Genomic DNA, 15,501 nt, shown 5'->3' with positions numbered 1-15,501 from the left:
TAGTGGGTTATGAGCCATTGACTGCAGGGGGGGGCAGGAGTTATTAAAGGGAGCTCTGAAGCGTTTCCATGATCCCAGTGTTTGACAGGAGCCGGCTCTGCACCTGCCCCTCATCAGTGCCTGCTCCTTCGGGAATGCCGGGATCATCCCACAGCACAAAGCAAGGGACTTGTCTCTTCATGGGTCCCCCCATTGCCAGCACTGCTCCATGCGGATCAGCAGGGATGCATGGAATGGGTTGTGTTGGAAGTGACCTTAAAGCTGCTCCACTTCCATGGGCACCTTCCAATGGAGCAGCTTGCTCCAAGCTGGATGATGCTGCAGGACACACAAACCTGCTCCGTGCTCCTTCCATCCCTAGGCATGGAAAAGGGAAAGGATGGAATTCCTAAAGGGGTGTGGAGTTTGGGAATTGGGGCCACAGAAGGAAATCAGCCTCTGGGCCCAGATCAAGTGGAAGATCCATGCTTATCCATCCAATCCTGTGTTAGAGACTGCAGGGATAGGTGATGGGTTCAGACTGGATTGATCTTGGATATTGGGATGAAGCTGTTCCCAGTGAGGGTGCTGGGATCCTGGGATGGGGTGAATGGAGAAGCTGGGGCTGCCCCATCCCTGCAATGTTCAGGTTAGACACAGGGGTTTGTAGCATCCTATTCCAATGGCTTGGAGCTGGAGGAGCTTTCAGGTCCCTTCATCCCAACCCATTCCATGCTTCCATGACACAGGATCTATGGAACCACACTGGGAGCACACAGACCAGGTCAGGGGCATGGAGCTGGGTCACTGGGATCTCCCCACCGGTCCCAGTGGTGCCTTTGGAGCTGGGCTCCATCTCCCTGCCCATATGGGAATCCCTGCTCCGTGCCCAGCGGGAAGCTGGGAATGATCCGGGAAGTTTCCCAGTATTCCCATTGTTCTCAGGTGCCTGCTGCTTCCCTTTGCAGTGAGAATGAGGCGCTGTGGAAGGAGGTGGCCAGCCTGAGGCAGAAGCATGCCCAGCAGCAGAAGGTGGTCAACAAGGTAAATCCCACTTTTCCCTATGGATTGGGAGCCTCTGGTGTGTGGGGGGGTGACCGGGATGCACACACGCAGCCTCACTGGGATGCTATGGCCTTAATCCTCTTTAAGAACCACTCTGAGCGCTGTGTTTCCTTCCCATTGCCATGAGATGATGGGAATCCCATTGGAAAAGGCTGGATTTGGGATGGAAGTGTCCCCCTTTGTGCTTGGCCTGCAGGCAGCACTTCACTCTGGTCCCCATGTCCAGCTCAGCATCGGTGGGATGCAGCAGCATTAATCCTATTGAAAGCATCACCTTCAGCCTTCCCATTGCCATGAGTTGATGGGAATCCCATAGGAAAAGGCTGGATTTGGGATGGAAGTGTCCCCTTTGTGCACTCCCCATGTCCCCAGCTCAGCTCTGCTCTGGTCCCAGTGTGTTTCCTGTCCCCCCCTCACAGTCTATATCCTTTCTCCTCCCCACAGCTCATCCAATTCCTGATCTCCTTGGTTCAATCCAACCGCATCCTCGGAGTGAAGAGGAAGATGTAAGTGTGGAGATTCCCTGGTAGGGAGCAGGGAGAGCAGCAGCTCCTGCTCCAATCCCACCTCATTCCATGTGGGATTCTGTGCTCCAGGCCGCAGCATCCCAGTGCTGAACCCTCCGGAGAGCTGGACCACAGCATCCCTGGAGCTGCTGCTGCTCCCAAAGGGCAGCACTGGAGCATCTGAGGCTGCTCAGGTGCCTCCAGACCCGGCCCTGGCCCTGCTGGGGTTGGGTTGCCCCTTGCTCAGCACCATTCCAGTGCCCTCAGTGCTTAAGAGCAGCCCCTGAGCTGGGTTTATCCCAGGGCTGGGCTGTAGCACAATTCCCCATTGTTGTGGGTGGTTTTCCTGTTGTCCCTCCTCTCGGATCCGCTGAGCTGAGCCAGCCCCACTCATCCCATCCTATCCCATCCTATCCCATCCATCCCATGATATGGGTTCCTTTGGGGAGGCTCTGGAACAGGAAGATGGGATTGCCCCATCCCTGCGAGTGTTCACCCATGGTGGAGTCGAGGCCCTCAGTGCCATGGGGCAGTGGTGGCCTTGGCAAGGCTGGGAATGCTGGCACTCCATGACCGTTCCCAAGGTCTTTCCCAACCTCATTCCATGATGTTTCCCCACTCCTCCATGTGGGAAGTGGCAGCTCCTCTGCCTGATCCTCATCCCCTGGATGGCACTGCCAATGCCAGCCTGGAGGAGGTCACAGGGGCTCCATTCCCATTGGATTGCACAGCGCAGCCAGGGGCTGATCCTGCTCCTCCATGGGATGCTCTCATCCCAACCCATTCCATGCCTCCGCTTGCACTGGGTGGGTGCAGGATGTGTCCCTGGCTAGTGCTGTGGCCCCAGCGTGGTAAGCCTGGTGCTTGGCCATGTCTTGCAGCCCCCTGAGGCTGAACGACGGCAGCTCAGCACATTCCATGCCGAAGTACAGCCGCCAGTATTCCCTGGAGCACGTCCACGGCTCCTCCCCATACGCAGTGAGTACCGGATCCTGGGATCCATGGGGAGGGTCCCGTGCACATCCCGGTGTTCCCGGCTTCCGTGGGGCCTTTGGCAGGGGTTGGGTGGGAATTGGGTCGGATCAAGCCCAGCTGCTCCATTCAACCCATCCCAAGATCCCATTGTCCTCATGGGAAGAGCTGCTGCCTCCGGTACCTTAAAGCCATTCCCATTGTCCCATCCCTGTATCCTCATCCCAAGCCCCTCTCCCGGTTCCCTGCAGCCCCGTCAGGCTCTGGAGCTGCTCCCAGCTCTCCCCTTCCCACAGCAGAGGGATCCCTCTGGAATGTCCCTCTCATTGCTGCTGGGTCCCAATGGATCCTGAGGGCTGCCCCATCCCTGGCAGTGCTCAAGGCCAGGCTGGACACAGGGGCTTGGAGCATCCTGCTCCAGGGGCAGGGGCTGGACCTGGAGGAGCTTTCAGGCCCCTTCCTCCCAACCCATTCCATGATCCCGTGATCCCACAAGTCTGTGTCCTCCCATCCTCTTGGAGCACTGCAACAAACCCCATAACACAGGCCTGGAATCCTCCTCAGGCTCCCCCTGAACCTGCTGGGACACCACACGATGCTTTGCATCCCCAAAACTGGAGCCCAGGACCATGTCCTCCAGTTCCCACAAGGTCTGGAAGCCTCATCCCATGCCCTGAGAGCTCGGGAACATGCAGCATTCCCAACGCTTGGAGCCTATGGAGCTGTGATGCTCTCGGCACTGTCTGCTCCTGCATCCCCACGCTGGGATGTGCTCAGCTGGCCCTGGTCCGTATCCATGTGTGCCCTGAGGAGCCACACACGTGGATCCAGGCTGTTCCCAGGCCTGCAGTGGGAATTGGTGTAGGGATTAGGGCTCTCCTGGCTCCTGCTGCCCCCAGACCACCCGGCTGGGAGCTCTGTTCCCGATCCAGCTCCAGCCTCTGATCTCCTCTTTCAAAGGGGCTTTGATCCTCAACGGCTTCCACAGCTGCCCCGGGAGCTCTTCCAGCTCCTGATGTGCTGTCCCAGGGATGGGAAGTGCTCCTGAGGAGGGTTCCTGGTTCCAGCTCCTTCCATCCCATCCGTGCAGCTCCTTACACTGCATCCCTGCAGCTCCTGTAACCACATCCCTGCAGCTCCTGTAACCACATCCCTACAGCTCCTGTAACCACATCCCTACAGCTCCTGTAACCACATCCATGCAGCTCCTGTAACCACATCCCTGCAGCTCCTGTAACCACATCCATGCAGCTCCTTCCATCCCATCCCTGCAGCTCCTTCCAATGCATCCCTACAGCTCCTGTCACTGCATCCCTGCAGCTCCTGTAACCACATCCTGCAGCTCCTGTAACCACATCCCTGCAGCTCCTGTAACCACATCCCTGCAGCTCCTGTAACCACATCCCTGCAGCTCCTTCCATCCCATCCCTGCAGCTGCTGTAACCACATCCCTGCAGCTGCTGTAACCACATCCTGCAGCTCCTGTAGCCACATCCCTGCAGCTCCTGTAACCACATCCATGGAGCTCCTGTAACCACATCCTGCAGCTCCTGTATCCACATCCATGCAGCTCCTGTAACCACATCCATGCAGCTCCTGTAACCACATCCCTGCAGCTCCTGTAACCACATCCCTACAGCTGCTGTAACCACATCCATCCCTGCAGCTCCTGTAACCACATCCCTGCAGCTCCTGTAACCACATCCATGCAGCTCCTGTAACCACATCCCTGCAGCTCCTGTAACCACATCCCTGCAGCTCCTGTAACCACATCCCTGCAGCTCCTGTAACCACATCCAGCAGCTCCTGTAACCACATCCCTGTAGCTCCTGTAACCACATCCCTGCAGCTGCTGTCACTGCATCCCTGCAGCTCCTGTAACCACATCATGCAGCTCCTTCCATCCCATCCCTGCAGCTCCTGTAATCCCTTAGGATCTTAATAAGGAGGGAGCTGAGGGGCTGTATTCACGCCATGATCTCATTGTGATCCCAAAGTGCTGCTTTAATCCAGTACAGCAGGGAAGGGGAGACACTCAATGATCCCAAGGGCAGACCATGCTCTTCCCCACTTTCCCCCCCTGTTTTCCCAGTGTTCCAGGTGCATCCTTTAACCTGGAATCCCCTTTGTTCCCGGATGCCTTGGGGGGTTTGGGACTGCTGTGATGTGCCTCCTCCTGCTCCCTAACCCGACATGGGGCAGTGCCCAGTCTGTGCCCAGTGCTTCACACTGGGAATGCTGTGATTGTCATTGCAGGCTTCTTCCCCAGCATACAGCGGCTCCAACCTCTATTCCCCGGATTCCTCAGGCAACTCCGGTCCCATCATCTCCGACGTGACCGAGCTCGCCCAGTCCAGCCCCTCAGCATCCCCCAGCAGCAGCCTCAATGGGAGGTACCTTCCTCTTCCTTCATTGGGAGCTGCAGGGAAGCACGGGATGGGATGGGATGGGATGGGATGGGATGGGGGGTTCAGATGGGGAAGAGAAGGCTCAGGGGGGACCTGATGGCTCCATCCAAGTGCCTGCAGGAGGATGGAGCCAGAAGGGGCTCTGCTCCCAAGGAACAAGGGATGGGACAAGAGGGAACAGCCTCAAGCTGCACCAGGGCAGGTTCAGATGGAGCTGAGGAACAATTCCTGCCCCACAGGGTGCTCAGCATTGGAACAGGGCTGCAGGCACCATCAGTGCCATGGGGCAGGGGTGGCCTTGGCAGGGCTGGGACTGGTTGGACCGGATCTTAAAGGGCTTTCCCAACCTCATTGATCCCATGTTTCTCTGATCCTTCCCCAAGAGCTCAGCTCAGTCTCCCCTAGGCAGGTTCAAGCCATTCCCATTGTCCTATCCCTGCATCCTCATCCCGGTTCCCTGCAGCCCCTCCAGGCTCTGGAGCTGCTCCCAGCTCCCCCCTTCCCGCATCAGAGGGGCAGGATCCCAGCACACAGGGGGGTTTAGGGGGACTCTTTCCCATTGGAGTTCCCATTGGCAGCAGCAGCTCTGGAGCTGGCTCAGCCTCCCCAGCAAGGAGGAGTCCTCGCTCCATGGCTCCCTGGGCTCTCCCAGCTCCTTTTACCTCCTCCTCTGGTACCTCCCCTTGATGGTGATGATGTCTGATACCTACCCTTGATGGTGATGATGTCTGATACCTACCCTTGATGGTGATGATGTCTGGTACCTGCCCTTGATGGTGATGATGTCTGGTACCTACCCTTGATGGTGATGATGTCTGGTACCTACCCTTGGTGATAATGATGTCTGGTACCTACCCCTGATGGTGATGATGTCTGGTACCTACCCTTGGTGGTGATGATGTCTGGTACCTACCCTTGGTGCTGATGATGTCTGGTACCTACCCCTGATGGTGATGATGTCTGGTACCTCCCCTTGGTGGTGATGATGTCTGGTACCTCCCCTTGATGGTGATGATGTCTGGTACCTACCCTTGATGGTGATGATGTCTGGTACCTACCCTTGGTGATGATGATGTCTGGTACCTACCGTTGGTGGAGATGATGTCTGATACCTACCCTTGATGGAGATGATGTCTGATACCTACCCTTGATGGTGATGATGTCTGGTACCTACCCTTGGTGGTGATGATGTCTGGTACCTACCCTTGGTGATGATGTCTGGTACCTACCCTTGGTGGTGATGATGTCTGGTACCTACCCCTGATGGTGATGATGTCTGGTACCTACCCTTGATGGTGATGTCTGGTACCTCCCATTGATGGTGATGATGTCTGGTACCTACCCCTGATGGTGATGATGTCTGGTACCTACCCTTGATGGTGATGTCTGGTACCTCCCATTGATGGTGATGATGTCTGGTACCTACCCCTGATGGTGATGATGTCTGGTACCTACCCTTGATGGTGATGATGTCTGGTACCTACCCTTGGTGGTGATGATGTCTGGTACCTGCCCTTGATGGTGATGATGTCTGGTACCTACCCTTGCTGGTGATGATGTCTGGTACCTACCCTTGATGGTGATGATGTCTGGTACCTCCCCTTGATGGTGATGATGTCTGGTACCTACCCTTGGTGATGTCTGGTACCTACCCTTGATGGTGATGATGTCTGGTACCTCCCCTGGTCTGCTCCCCTGCTGTTTGCCTGTTCCCACCTCCAAACCTGCATTGTTTTAACTGTGCTCTTAAGTGCAATCCCACCTCCTCCCATTCATCCTCCCTCCATCCCACAGCCGCCCAGTGAGTAAGCAGGACCACGGTGTTTGTGTGCACAGGACCATGCCCAGAGGATGCTCCATCACCATCCCCTTCACACCTGGTCCAGGGGGGGGTTCTATGGGTCCAGTCTGGTTCCCTATGTGCTCACCACTGCCCCTCTGTTGCAGGAGCAGCCCCGTGGTGCGGATCAAGGAGGAGCCCCCCCGGAGCAGCCCCGTGCTGCGCATCAAGGAGGAGCCCCCCAGCCCCAGCCGCAGCCCCCAGGTAGAGGAGCCCAGTCCGGGGCAGGCTCCTGCAGCAGAGACCCAGCTCTTCCCCTCCACCTTCATGGACTCCTTCCTGCAGGAGCCCGAGCCCAGCGCCGCGGCTGCCGCCAGCGCCAGCCCCCAGCAGCCGCAGCACAAGTGCCTCAGCGTCGCCTGCCTCGACAAGTGAGTGTATCCGGAGCTGGGGATGGAGCACAGGGAATGGGATGGGATGGAGGGAGCTCAAAGCTGCTCCAGCTCCAACCCCTTCCATTGGAGCAGGATGCTCCCAGCCCCTGTGTCCAACCTGAGCACTGCAGGGATGGGGCAGCCCCAGCTCCTCCCTTCAACCCCTTCCATGTCCCAGCACCCTCATGGGGAAGAACTTCCCAAGATCCCATCAACTCTTCCCTCTCCCAGTTGGAGCTGTTCCTCCTCATCCCATCCCTTCCATCCTCATCCCGGTTCCCTGCAGCCCCTTTAGGGATGCTCTTAGCTCTCCCCTTCAGGAGCCTTCTCTCTGGGCTGCCCCAGAGCTGCCCTCAATGGGGTCCCCCCACAGCAGAGGGGCAGAACCCCCTCCTCTGCCCCACGGCTCAGCTCCCAGTGGGGTTTAGGTGCAGGTGCCTTGGGTTCACTGTGGGCACTGCTCTGAGCGTGGCCCCGTCCCTCTCTGTCCTCTGCCCATCCCAGCTGCCCTTCACATTCCCATAGGAAGCAGTTTGGCATCAAACCACTCTTTGCCCTCCTGGCTCCAGCCATGGGGAACATTCCCCATCCCTGGTTGGACACAGGGGCTGGGAGCATCCTGCTCCAGTGGGAGGGCTTGGAGCTAGAGCAGCTTTCAGCTCCCTTATTCCCAACCCATTCCATGATCCATGGTCAGACTTAGGCTGGGCTCAGGGATGGAGGCTGGAAGTTGATGGGTGGTTTAGAGCACATCCCATAGAGCACATGGGTGCTCCTGCAGGGGCTGGCATCCAAACCTCGGGAGCTCTTTATCCACATGGAATGCCAAGGAATTCTTCACCATATGGAGATCTCATATATCTTTTTCCATACGGATATCTCATATCTCCTTCTCCATATGGAGATCTCATATCTGCTTGTCCATATGGATATCTCATATCTCCTTCTCCATATGGATATCTCATATCTCCTTCACTGTATGGAGATCTCAGCCATTCCCGTTCTCCCTGGGTTCTGGGGAAAACAGAGGATCAGAATTAAGCTCTTCCTATGGAATTCCAGGACAGTTTTTGTGTCCTTAAGGTAAGAAAGGGATCTGGAGAAGACACAATTCATTCCCAGCTGCTGGAAGCACCAGAGCTCTGTTGGCTGTAGGGCTAGCATGGACTGACCCATTGAGGTGATGGGAGCCTTGGGGCTGCAGGGTCATCGCTCCATGGGGAGAAGGGACAAACCCAATGGAAGCAGCCTCTTCCTTCCCCATTCCTGATGTGGGGCCTGAGGGGGATGCTTGCCTCTGGCTTCCCCTCTCCATAGCCCTCTATGGGGCTCTGGAGCCCATCCCAGCTCCGGATTGAGCTTGGATTGAGCCGCTCATCCCAACCTGGACCTGGCTGCTCCCAAAGTGGGGAACAGCTCAGTTATGGGGCAGGGAAAGGGCCTGGAGAGCACTGAGCCCTGGGGAGAGAGCGAGGACACAGCACAGGAACCTGCTGAGAACCATGCGAAGGGCTCGGGCTCCATGGAATCCTGCATCCGGCTCTGGAATCCTGCATCAGCTCTGGGATCCTGCATCCGGCTCTGGGATCCTGCATCAGCTCTGGGATCCTGCATCAGCTCTGGGATCCTGTATCCGGCTCTGGGATCCTGCATCAGCTCTGGGATCCTGCATCAGCTCTGGGATCCTGTATCCAGCTCTGGGATCCTGCATCAGCTCTGGGATCCTGTATCCGGCTCTGGGATCCTGCATCAGCTCTGGGATCCTGCATCAGCTCTGGGATCCTGCATCAGCTCTGGGATCCTGTATCTAGCTCTGGGATCCTGCATCAGCTCTGGGATCCTGCATCAACTCTGGGATCCTGTATCTGGCTCTGGGATCCTGCATCTGGCTCTGGGATCCTGCATCAGCTCTGGGATCCTGCATCTGGCTCTGGGATCCTGCATCAGCTCTGGGATCCTGCATCACTTCTGGGATCCTGCATCAGCTCTGGGATCCTGTATCTGGCTCTGGGATCCTGCATCTGGCTCTGGGATCCTGCATCAGCTCTGGGATCGTGCATCAGCTCTGGGATCCTGCATCAGCTCTGGGATCCTGTATCCGGCTCTGGGATCCTGCATCAGCTCTGGGATCCTGCATCAGCTCTGGGATCCTGTATCCGGCTCTGGGATCCTGCATCAGCTCTGGGATCCTGCATCAGCTCTGGGATCCTGCATCAGCTCTGGGATCCTGTATCCGGCTCTGGGATCCTGCATCCAGCTCTGGGATCCTGCATCTGGATCTGGGATCCTGCATCCGGCTCTGGGATCCTGCATCAGCTCTGGGATCCTGCATCAGCTCTGGGATCCTGTATCCAGCTCTGGGATCCGGCATCAGCTCTGGGGCAGCACCAAAGGGACCTGGAGCTGCTGGGATGAGTCGGGATGAGCCCATGGGGATGCTGCAGGAACTGGAGCAGCTCTGCCCTGGATCCAGCTCTGGGAAAGCTGGGATGGAGCAGCCTGGAGAGGGGAAGGGGAGAGCTGAGAGCAGCTCCAGAGCCTGCAGGGAACTGGGAGAGTTGGGATTGGGATGAGGATGCAGGGATGGGACAATGGGAATGGCTTGAGCCTGATAGAGGGGAGATGGAGCTGAGCTCTGAGGCCCTGACCCCATCCCCTCCTGGGATGGCTCTTGGCCATCCCACATTCCCGATGGAGCCGGGATGAGCAGAGCAGGATCCTGGGACTCCAGGCCTGGAATTCCCAGCTTGTGCTGGGATGTGGGGAGCCAGGAAGTGGCTGCAGTGCATGGGGGGTGCCAGGATGCTCCCTGATCCCTGGATCTTCACCACGCTCCATTGCTTCCCGGTTCATCGGAGAAGGGGAGCCCCAAAGGGCTCTTTGTGAGCCTCCTGCCCTGTCACCGGAGCCACAAGGGCCTCCTTTGTGCACCGGAATTCCATGGGAGCCCAGGATTCACCTGTGAGGAGCTGGTGTTCCCAGCGGGATGAATGGGGCTCTTTGTATGGGAGTACCTGAGCGTGGTACCCACATCCCCCATCCCCCTGCCCATGGGGCCCTTTCCAGGAGCCAGGCTCCTTGTGTTGCTGCCTCCATGTGTGTGCTCTGAGGGCAGGGATGGGATGGGATGGGATGGGATGGGATGCGGGGCATGGATTTCAATGGGATATGAGGAGCGATCCCGGGATGAGGTCCTTCCCTATGGTGGGACACGGGAAGGGGTTGAAGTTGAAGCTGCCCCATCCTTGGCAGTGCTCAAGGTCTGGAGCAGTGGAAGGGATCCCTGCATCCCATCCCATCCCATTCCATGCTTCCATGATCCCGAGCACTTTGCCTTTCCAAGGAGCCTCTCCCCAAGCCTGGCTCTGCTGTAACCACCCCAGGCCCAGTTCCTTCCTCTTCCTTGCTCCATTGCAGAGCATGGCAAGGGTCAGCATTCCAAGAGCTGCTTCCCAGGCAGGGAACCCAGCAGGGAACTTCCCTCACCTCGATCCACAGGGATCAAAAGCTCGTTCCCAACCTTTCCCAACCTGCTCAATGCAGCTGCAGGCACTGGGAGGCCAATGGGGCTGAAGCTCTTCCCATCCCTGGAGCAATTCCCATCCCTTGAGCAGTTCCCATCCCTTGAGCAGTTCCCATCCCTTGAGCTCTTCCCATCCTTTGAGCTCTTCCCATCCCTGGAGCTCTTCCCATCCCTGGAGCTCTTCCCATCCCTTGAGCTCTTTCCATCCCTTGAGCAATTCCCATCCCTTGAGCTCTTCCCATCTCTTGAGCTCTTCCCATCCCTTGAGCTCTTCCCATCCCTTGAGCTCTTCCCATCCCTTGAGCAATTCCCATCCCTTGAGCTCTTCCCATCCCTTGAGCTCTTCCTATCCCTGGAGCTCTTCCCATCCCTTGAGTTCTTCCCATCCCTTGAGCTCTTCCCATCCCTTGAGCTCTTCCCATCCCTTGAGCAATTCCCATCCCTGGAGCTCTTCCCATCCCTGGAGGTGATGCTGGCAGGGAATGGGGTTGGATATTCCCAACGCATTCCATGGATCCATGCAGAACAAGTTCTGTTGGGGTTGTCTGTGCTCTGCACTCATCCTGCCCTGCAGCACTATCCCAGTGTGTGTGGGGCTCTCCCATCCATCCCAGTGTCCAGTTTCCTGGTGGATATGGAGAGAGCTCAGCTTCAGCAGGATTCCAGGTTTCCATGGCACAGTTTATGGGATGTATTCCCTGCTGGTCCTCATCCTGACCTTCAAGTGAGCTGTGATTCCCATAGGACCAAGGTGCTTCTTCCCTCATGTCCCACCATGTGTGTGTGAGCTCTTGGGAGCCACCTGCATCCATGCCCAGGTTGGGATGCTCTGGGAAGCGTTATCCCCCCAGGTCCATCATGGAAGCATCTTTGGTGCTCTCCATCATTCCCATCTCCCGAGGAACAAACGTCTCCAGGTTGCCCATCCTGATGGGAAGGGGTTTCCCTGTCCAATTGTGACCCTGCGGAACATTCCCCCCAAACCACGTTAGTTTAGGGATGAGGATGTTGCCTTTATCCTGGATCCACAACCAGGAGGTGATGGGAAGAGTTTGGACCATGGGGGTTGGTGCTTACCTGAACCCCCCCTTGGAATCCATAGGAGCTCCAGGTCTCATCCCTTTGGGTTCCTCATCCTTGGATGGCAGAATCCAAAGGCTCCTGCGGAATCCATGGGGCTGGGGGGGCTCAGGACCCAGGCTCTGCTCTCTCGTGTGCAGGAATGAGCTCAACGACCACCTGGACACCATCGATTCCAACCTGGACAACCTCCAGACCATGCTGAGCACGCACGGCTTCAGCGTGGACACCAGCGCCTTGTTGGATGTGAGTCTGATCCTATGGGAATGTTGCGGGGGGGGAGGGCTGCATCGCTTGGGAACATCCAGTTGGATCGGTTGGGAACATCCAATTGGATCTTCAATTGGATCAGTTGGACATCTCCAGCTGGTTCAGTTGGAAACCTCCAGCTGCATCTCTTGGGAACATCCAGCTGGATCGGTTGGGAACATCCAATTGGACTGGTTAGGAACATCCAACTGGATCGGTTGGGAACATCCAACTGGATCAGTTGGGAACATCCAGCTGAATCAGTTGGGAACATCCAACTGGATCGGTTGGGAACATCCAATTGGATCTTCAATTGGATCAGTTGGACATCTCCAGCTGGATTGGTTGGGAACATCCAGCTGGATCAGTTGGGAACATCCAACTGGATCGCTTGGGAACATCCAATTGGATCGGTTGGGAACATCCAATTGGATCTTCAATTGGATCAGTTGGACATCTCCAGCTGGATCGGTTGGGAACATCCAGCTGCATTGCTTGGGAACATCCAATTGGATCGGTTGGGAACATCCAATTAGATCTTCAATTGGATCAGTTGGGAACATCCAGCTGGATCGGTTGGGAACATCCAACTGGATCTTCAATTGGATCAGTTGGACATCTCCAACTGAATTGGTTGGACATCTCCAACTGGATCTCCAACTGAATTGGTTGGACACCTCCAGTTGGGTCAGTTGGACATCTCCAACTGGATCTCCAACTGAACTGGTTGGACATATCCAACTGGATCTTCAGCTGGATCAATTGGACATCTCCAATTGGATCAGTTGGACACCTCCAACTGGATCAGTTGGACACCTCCAACCAGATCCCCACCTGGGTGCTCCCTGCTCTGCTCCCCCACCCCATGCCTTGCAGTGGCAGCCGGCCCACGCTGTTTCCAGCCGGGAATTCCCCTTGGGAATGCCGGGATTCCATTGCCTTCCCTTCACTGATGCCTCTTCCCTCTCGGCAGCTCTTCAGCCCTTCCATGACAGTGACGGACATGAACCTGCCGGACCTGGACAGCAGCCTGGCCACTGTGAGTGTGGGGTCCTGAGCTGCTCAGCACTGCTCCATGGTGATGGAGGAGGGACATGGAGCCCATCCCTGCATCTCTCACTGCCAGCCCATGGGATGCTCCCAGGAACCTGCTTAGGTTGTGAGGATGGGATGGAGCAGGATGGGAGCGGGAGGCAGGAACACACCAGGATGGCTCCTCCATGGATTTGGGAGTCACTGGTGCTGGAGCCGGCTCCGAGCTGCCTTTATCCATTGGATGATGGAGATGGATCCTTGGGAGCTGCTTTGAGAGGGGGAAGGGGGAAGCAGGGTCAGACCAGAGCCCCAGAGCCAGAGCAGTGGTGGCCCCGTGGCTGGGCTGTATCCAGGGGAGCATCCCAGGCTGTATCCAGAGGAGCATCCCAGGCTGTATCCAGAGGAGCATCCTGGGCTGTATCCAAAGGAGCATCCTGGGCTGTATCCAGAGGAGCATCCCAGGCTGTATCCAAGGGAGCATCCCAGGCTGTGCCTGCAGCCTGAAGGGGCTGCAGGGAACCGGGATGAGGATGCAGGGATGGGAGGAGCAGGAACGGCTCCGACTGGGAGAGGGAAGAGTTGATGGGATCTTGGGAAGTTCTTCCCCATGAGGGTGCTGGGACATGGAAGGGGTTGAAGGGAGGAGCTGGGGCTGCCCCATCCCTGCAGGGCTCAGGTTGGACACAGGGGCTGGGAGCATCCTGCTCCAATGGAAGGGGTTGGAGCTGGAGCAGCTCTGAGCTCCCTTCATCCCAACCCATTCCATGGCTCCATGATGTAGGAGCCAGGATCTATGGAACCACACTGGGAGCTGGAGCATCCCCATCCCTATGGGCTCAGCACAACCTCAGCAGGTCCTGGGGCTATCAGCCATGCCCGGATGTGCCTTGGGTCCCTATGTTGGCCACTGAGATCCCGACTGTTCCCCCACAGATCCAGGATCTCCTTTCATCCCAGGAACAGCAGAAGCCCACGGAGACAGAGGCCGGCACAGCAGACGCAGGTACCAGCAGCATCCCAGTGTCCAGTGGGAATTGTGGTGGTGCCAGAACCATTCCTCATCCCAAACATCCTCATCCCAAACACGTTGTTCCATGGGGAGGGGATAATGGGATGGGGCAGGATCTTAGTGGGATGCACAAACCCCAGATGGGAGCCGTGGAAAGGAGCCCTGAGAGCAGCTCCAGAACCTGAAGGGGCTGCAGGGAACCAGGATGCAGGGATGGGAGGAGCAGGAACGGCTCCAACTGGGAAAGGGAAGAGTTGATGGGATCTTGGGAAGTTCTTCCCCATGAGGGTGCTGGGACATGGAAGGGGTTGAAGGGAGGAGCTGGGGCTGCCCCATCCCTGCAGTGCCATATTGGACACAGGGGCTGGGAGCATCCAAAGGAGCATCCTATGCTGCACCTGCAGCCTGAAGGGGATGCAGGGAACCGGGATAGGGGCTTGGGATGAGGATGCAGGGATGGGATGGGGAGGAATGGTTCCAACTGGGAGAGGGAAGAGTTGATGGGATCTTGGGAAGTTCTTCCCTATGAGGATGCTGGGACATGGAAGGGTTTGAATGGAGCCACTTTGGCTGCCCCATCCCTGCTCGGCTCCATCCCCCATATCCACATCTCCCTCTATCCATAGGGAAGCAGCTCGTGCACTACACAGCCCAGCCCCTCTTCCTGGTGGATTCCAGCGCCGTGGACGTGAGCTCCGGAGACCTTCCCATCTTCTTCGAGCTGGGAGAGGGTCCCTATTTCACGGACGGGGATGAGTACCCGGATGATCCCAGCCTCTCCCTGCTGGCCGGGCCCGAGGCCAAGCCCAAGGATCCCGCTGTGTCCTAAAGCCGGCTCGGGAAGAGCGTCCGCACCAAAGGGAATTCCAGGCCTAGGCCTCGCTTTGCACAGCCCCGGAAGCGCCGGAGCCTGCGGGAAGGGCTTGGAAGCGGCTCCGGAGCCCTGGCTCCGGTGGATGGACAGAGGCATCCCATGGGATGGGCCTGCGGGGGGGGCAGGGGCAGGGAGGAATGGGGGAGCTTTCCCTTGGGAAAGGGATCCTGAGCTTTCCCTTGGGAATGGGGATCCTGAGCTTTCCATAAGGAAACGGGATCCTGAGCTTTTCCTAAGGAAATGGGATCCTGAGCTTTCCATAAGGAAAGGGGATCCTGAGCTTCCCTAGAGGAGCTTTCCCTAAGGAAAGGGGATCCTGAGCTTTTCCTAAGGAAATGGGATCCTGAGCTTCCCTAGAGGAGCTTTCCCTAAGGAAACGGGATCCTGAGCTTTCCATAAGGAAATGGGATCCTGAGCATCCCTAGAGGAGCTTTCCCTAAGGAAAGGGATCCTGAGCTTTCCCTTGGGAATGGGGATCCTGAGCTTTTCCTAAGGGGATCCTGAGCTTCCCCTAAGGAAAGGGATCCTGGGCTTTTCCGAAGGAAACGGGATCCTGAGCTTTCCCTAAGGAAATGGGATCCTGAGCT

At 57.2% G+C, this 15,501-nt stretch overlaps 1 protein-coding gene across 1 annotated transcript in view; it reads left to right on the top strand.

Annotated features, from left to right (window-relative positions):
• The window catches only part of HSF1 (heat shock transcription factor 1), a 39,354-nt gene extending 24,292 nt beyond the window's left edge, over positions 1-15,062 (top strand). The window contains exons 5-13 of the mRNA XM_034069196.1: positions 948-1,023; positions 1,489-1,550; positions 2,432-2,528; positions 4,779-4,915; positions 6,878-7,141; positions 11,888-11,993; positions 12,970-13,035; positions 13,965-14,034; positions 14,667-15,062. Coding sequence (XP_033925087.1) covers positions 948-1,023; positions 1,489-1,550; positions 2,432-2,528; positions 4,779-4,915; positions 6,878-7,141; positions 11,888-11,993; positions 12,970-13,035; positions 13,965-14,034; positions 14,667-14,869 — 1,081 coding nt within the window. The 3' untranslated portion in view covers positions 14,870-15,062. The remainder of the gene's footprint in view (positions 1-947; positions 1,024-1,488; positions 1,551-2,431; positions 2,529-4,778; positions 4,916-6,877; positions 7,142-11,887; positions 11,994-12,969; positions 13,036-13,964; positions 14,035-14,666) is intronic.
• The last annotated feature ends 439 nt before the right edge of the window (positions 15,063-15,501 follow it).

Source organism: Melopsittacus undulatus, chromosome 1 (assembly GCF_012275295.1).
Source record: "Melopsittacus undulatus isolate bMelUnd1 chromosome 1, bMelUnd1.mat.Z, whole genome shotgun sequence".
Taxonomy (NCBI): Eukaryota; Metazoa; Chordata; class Aves; order Psittaciformes; family Psittaculidae; genus Melopsittacus; species Melopsittacus undulatus.
The sequence above is the reverse complement of the archived record's forward strand: the minus strand, read 5'-3'. Positions and strand labels throughout refer to the sequence as shown.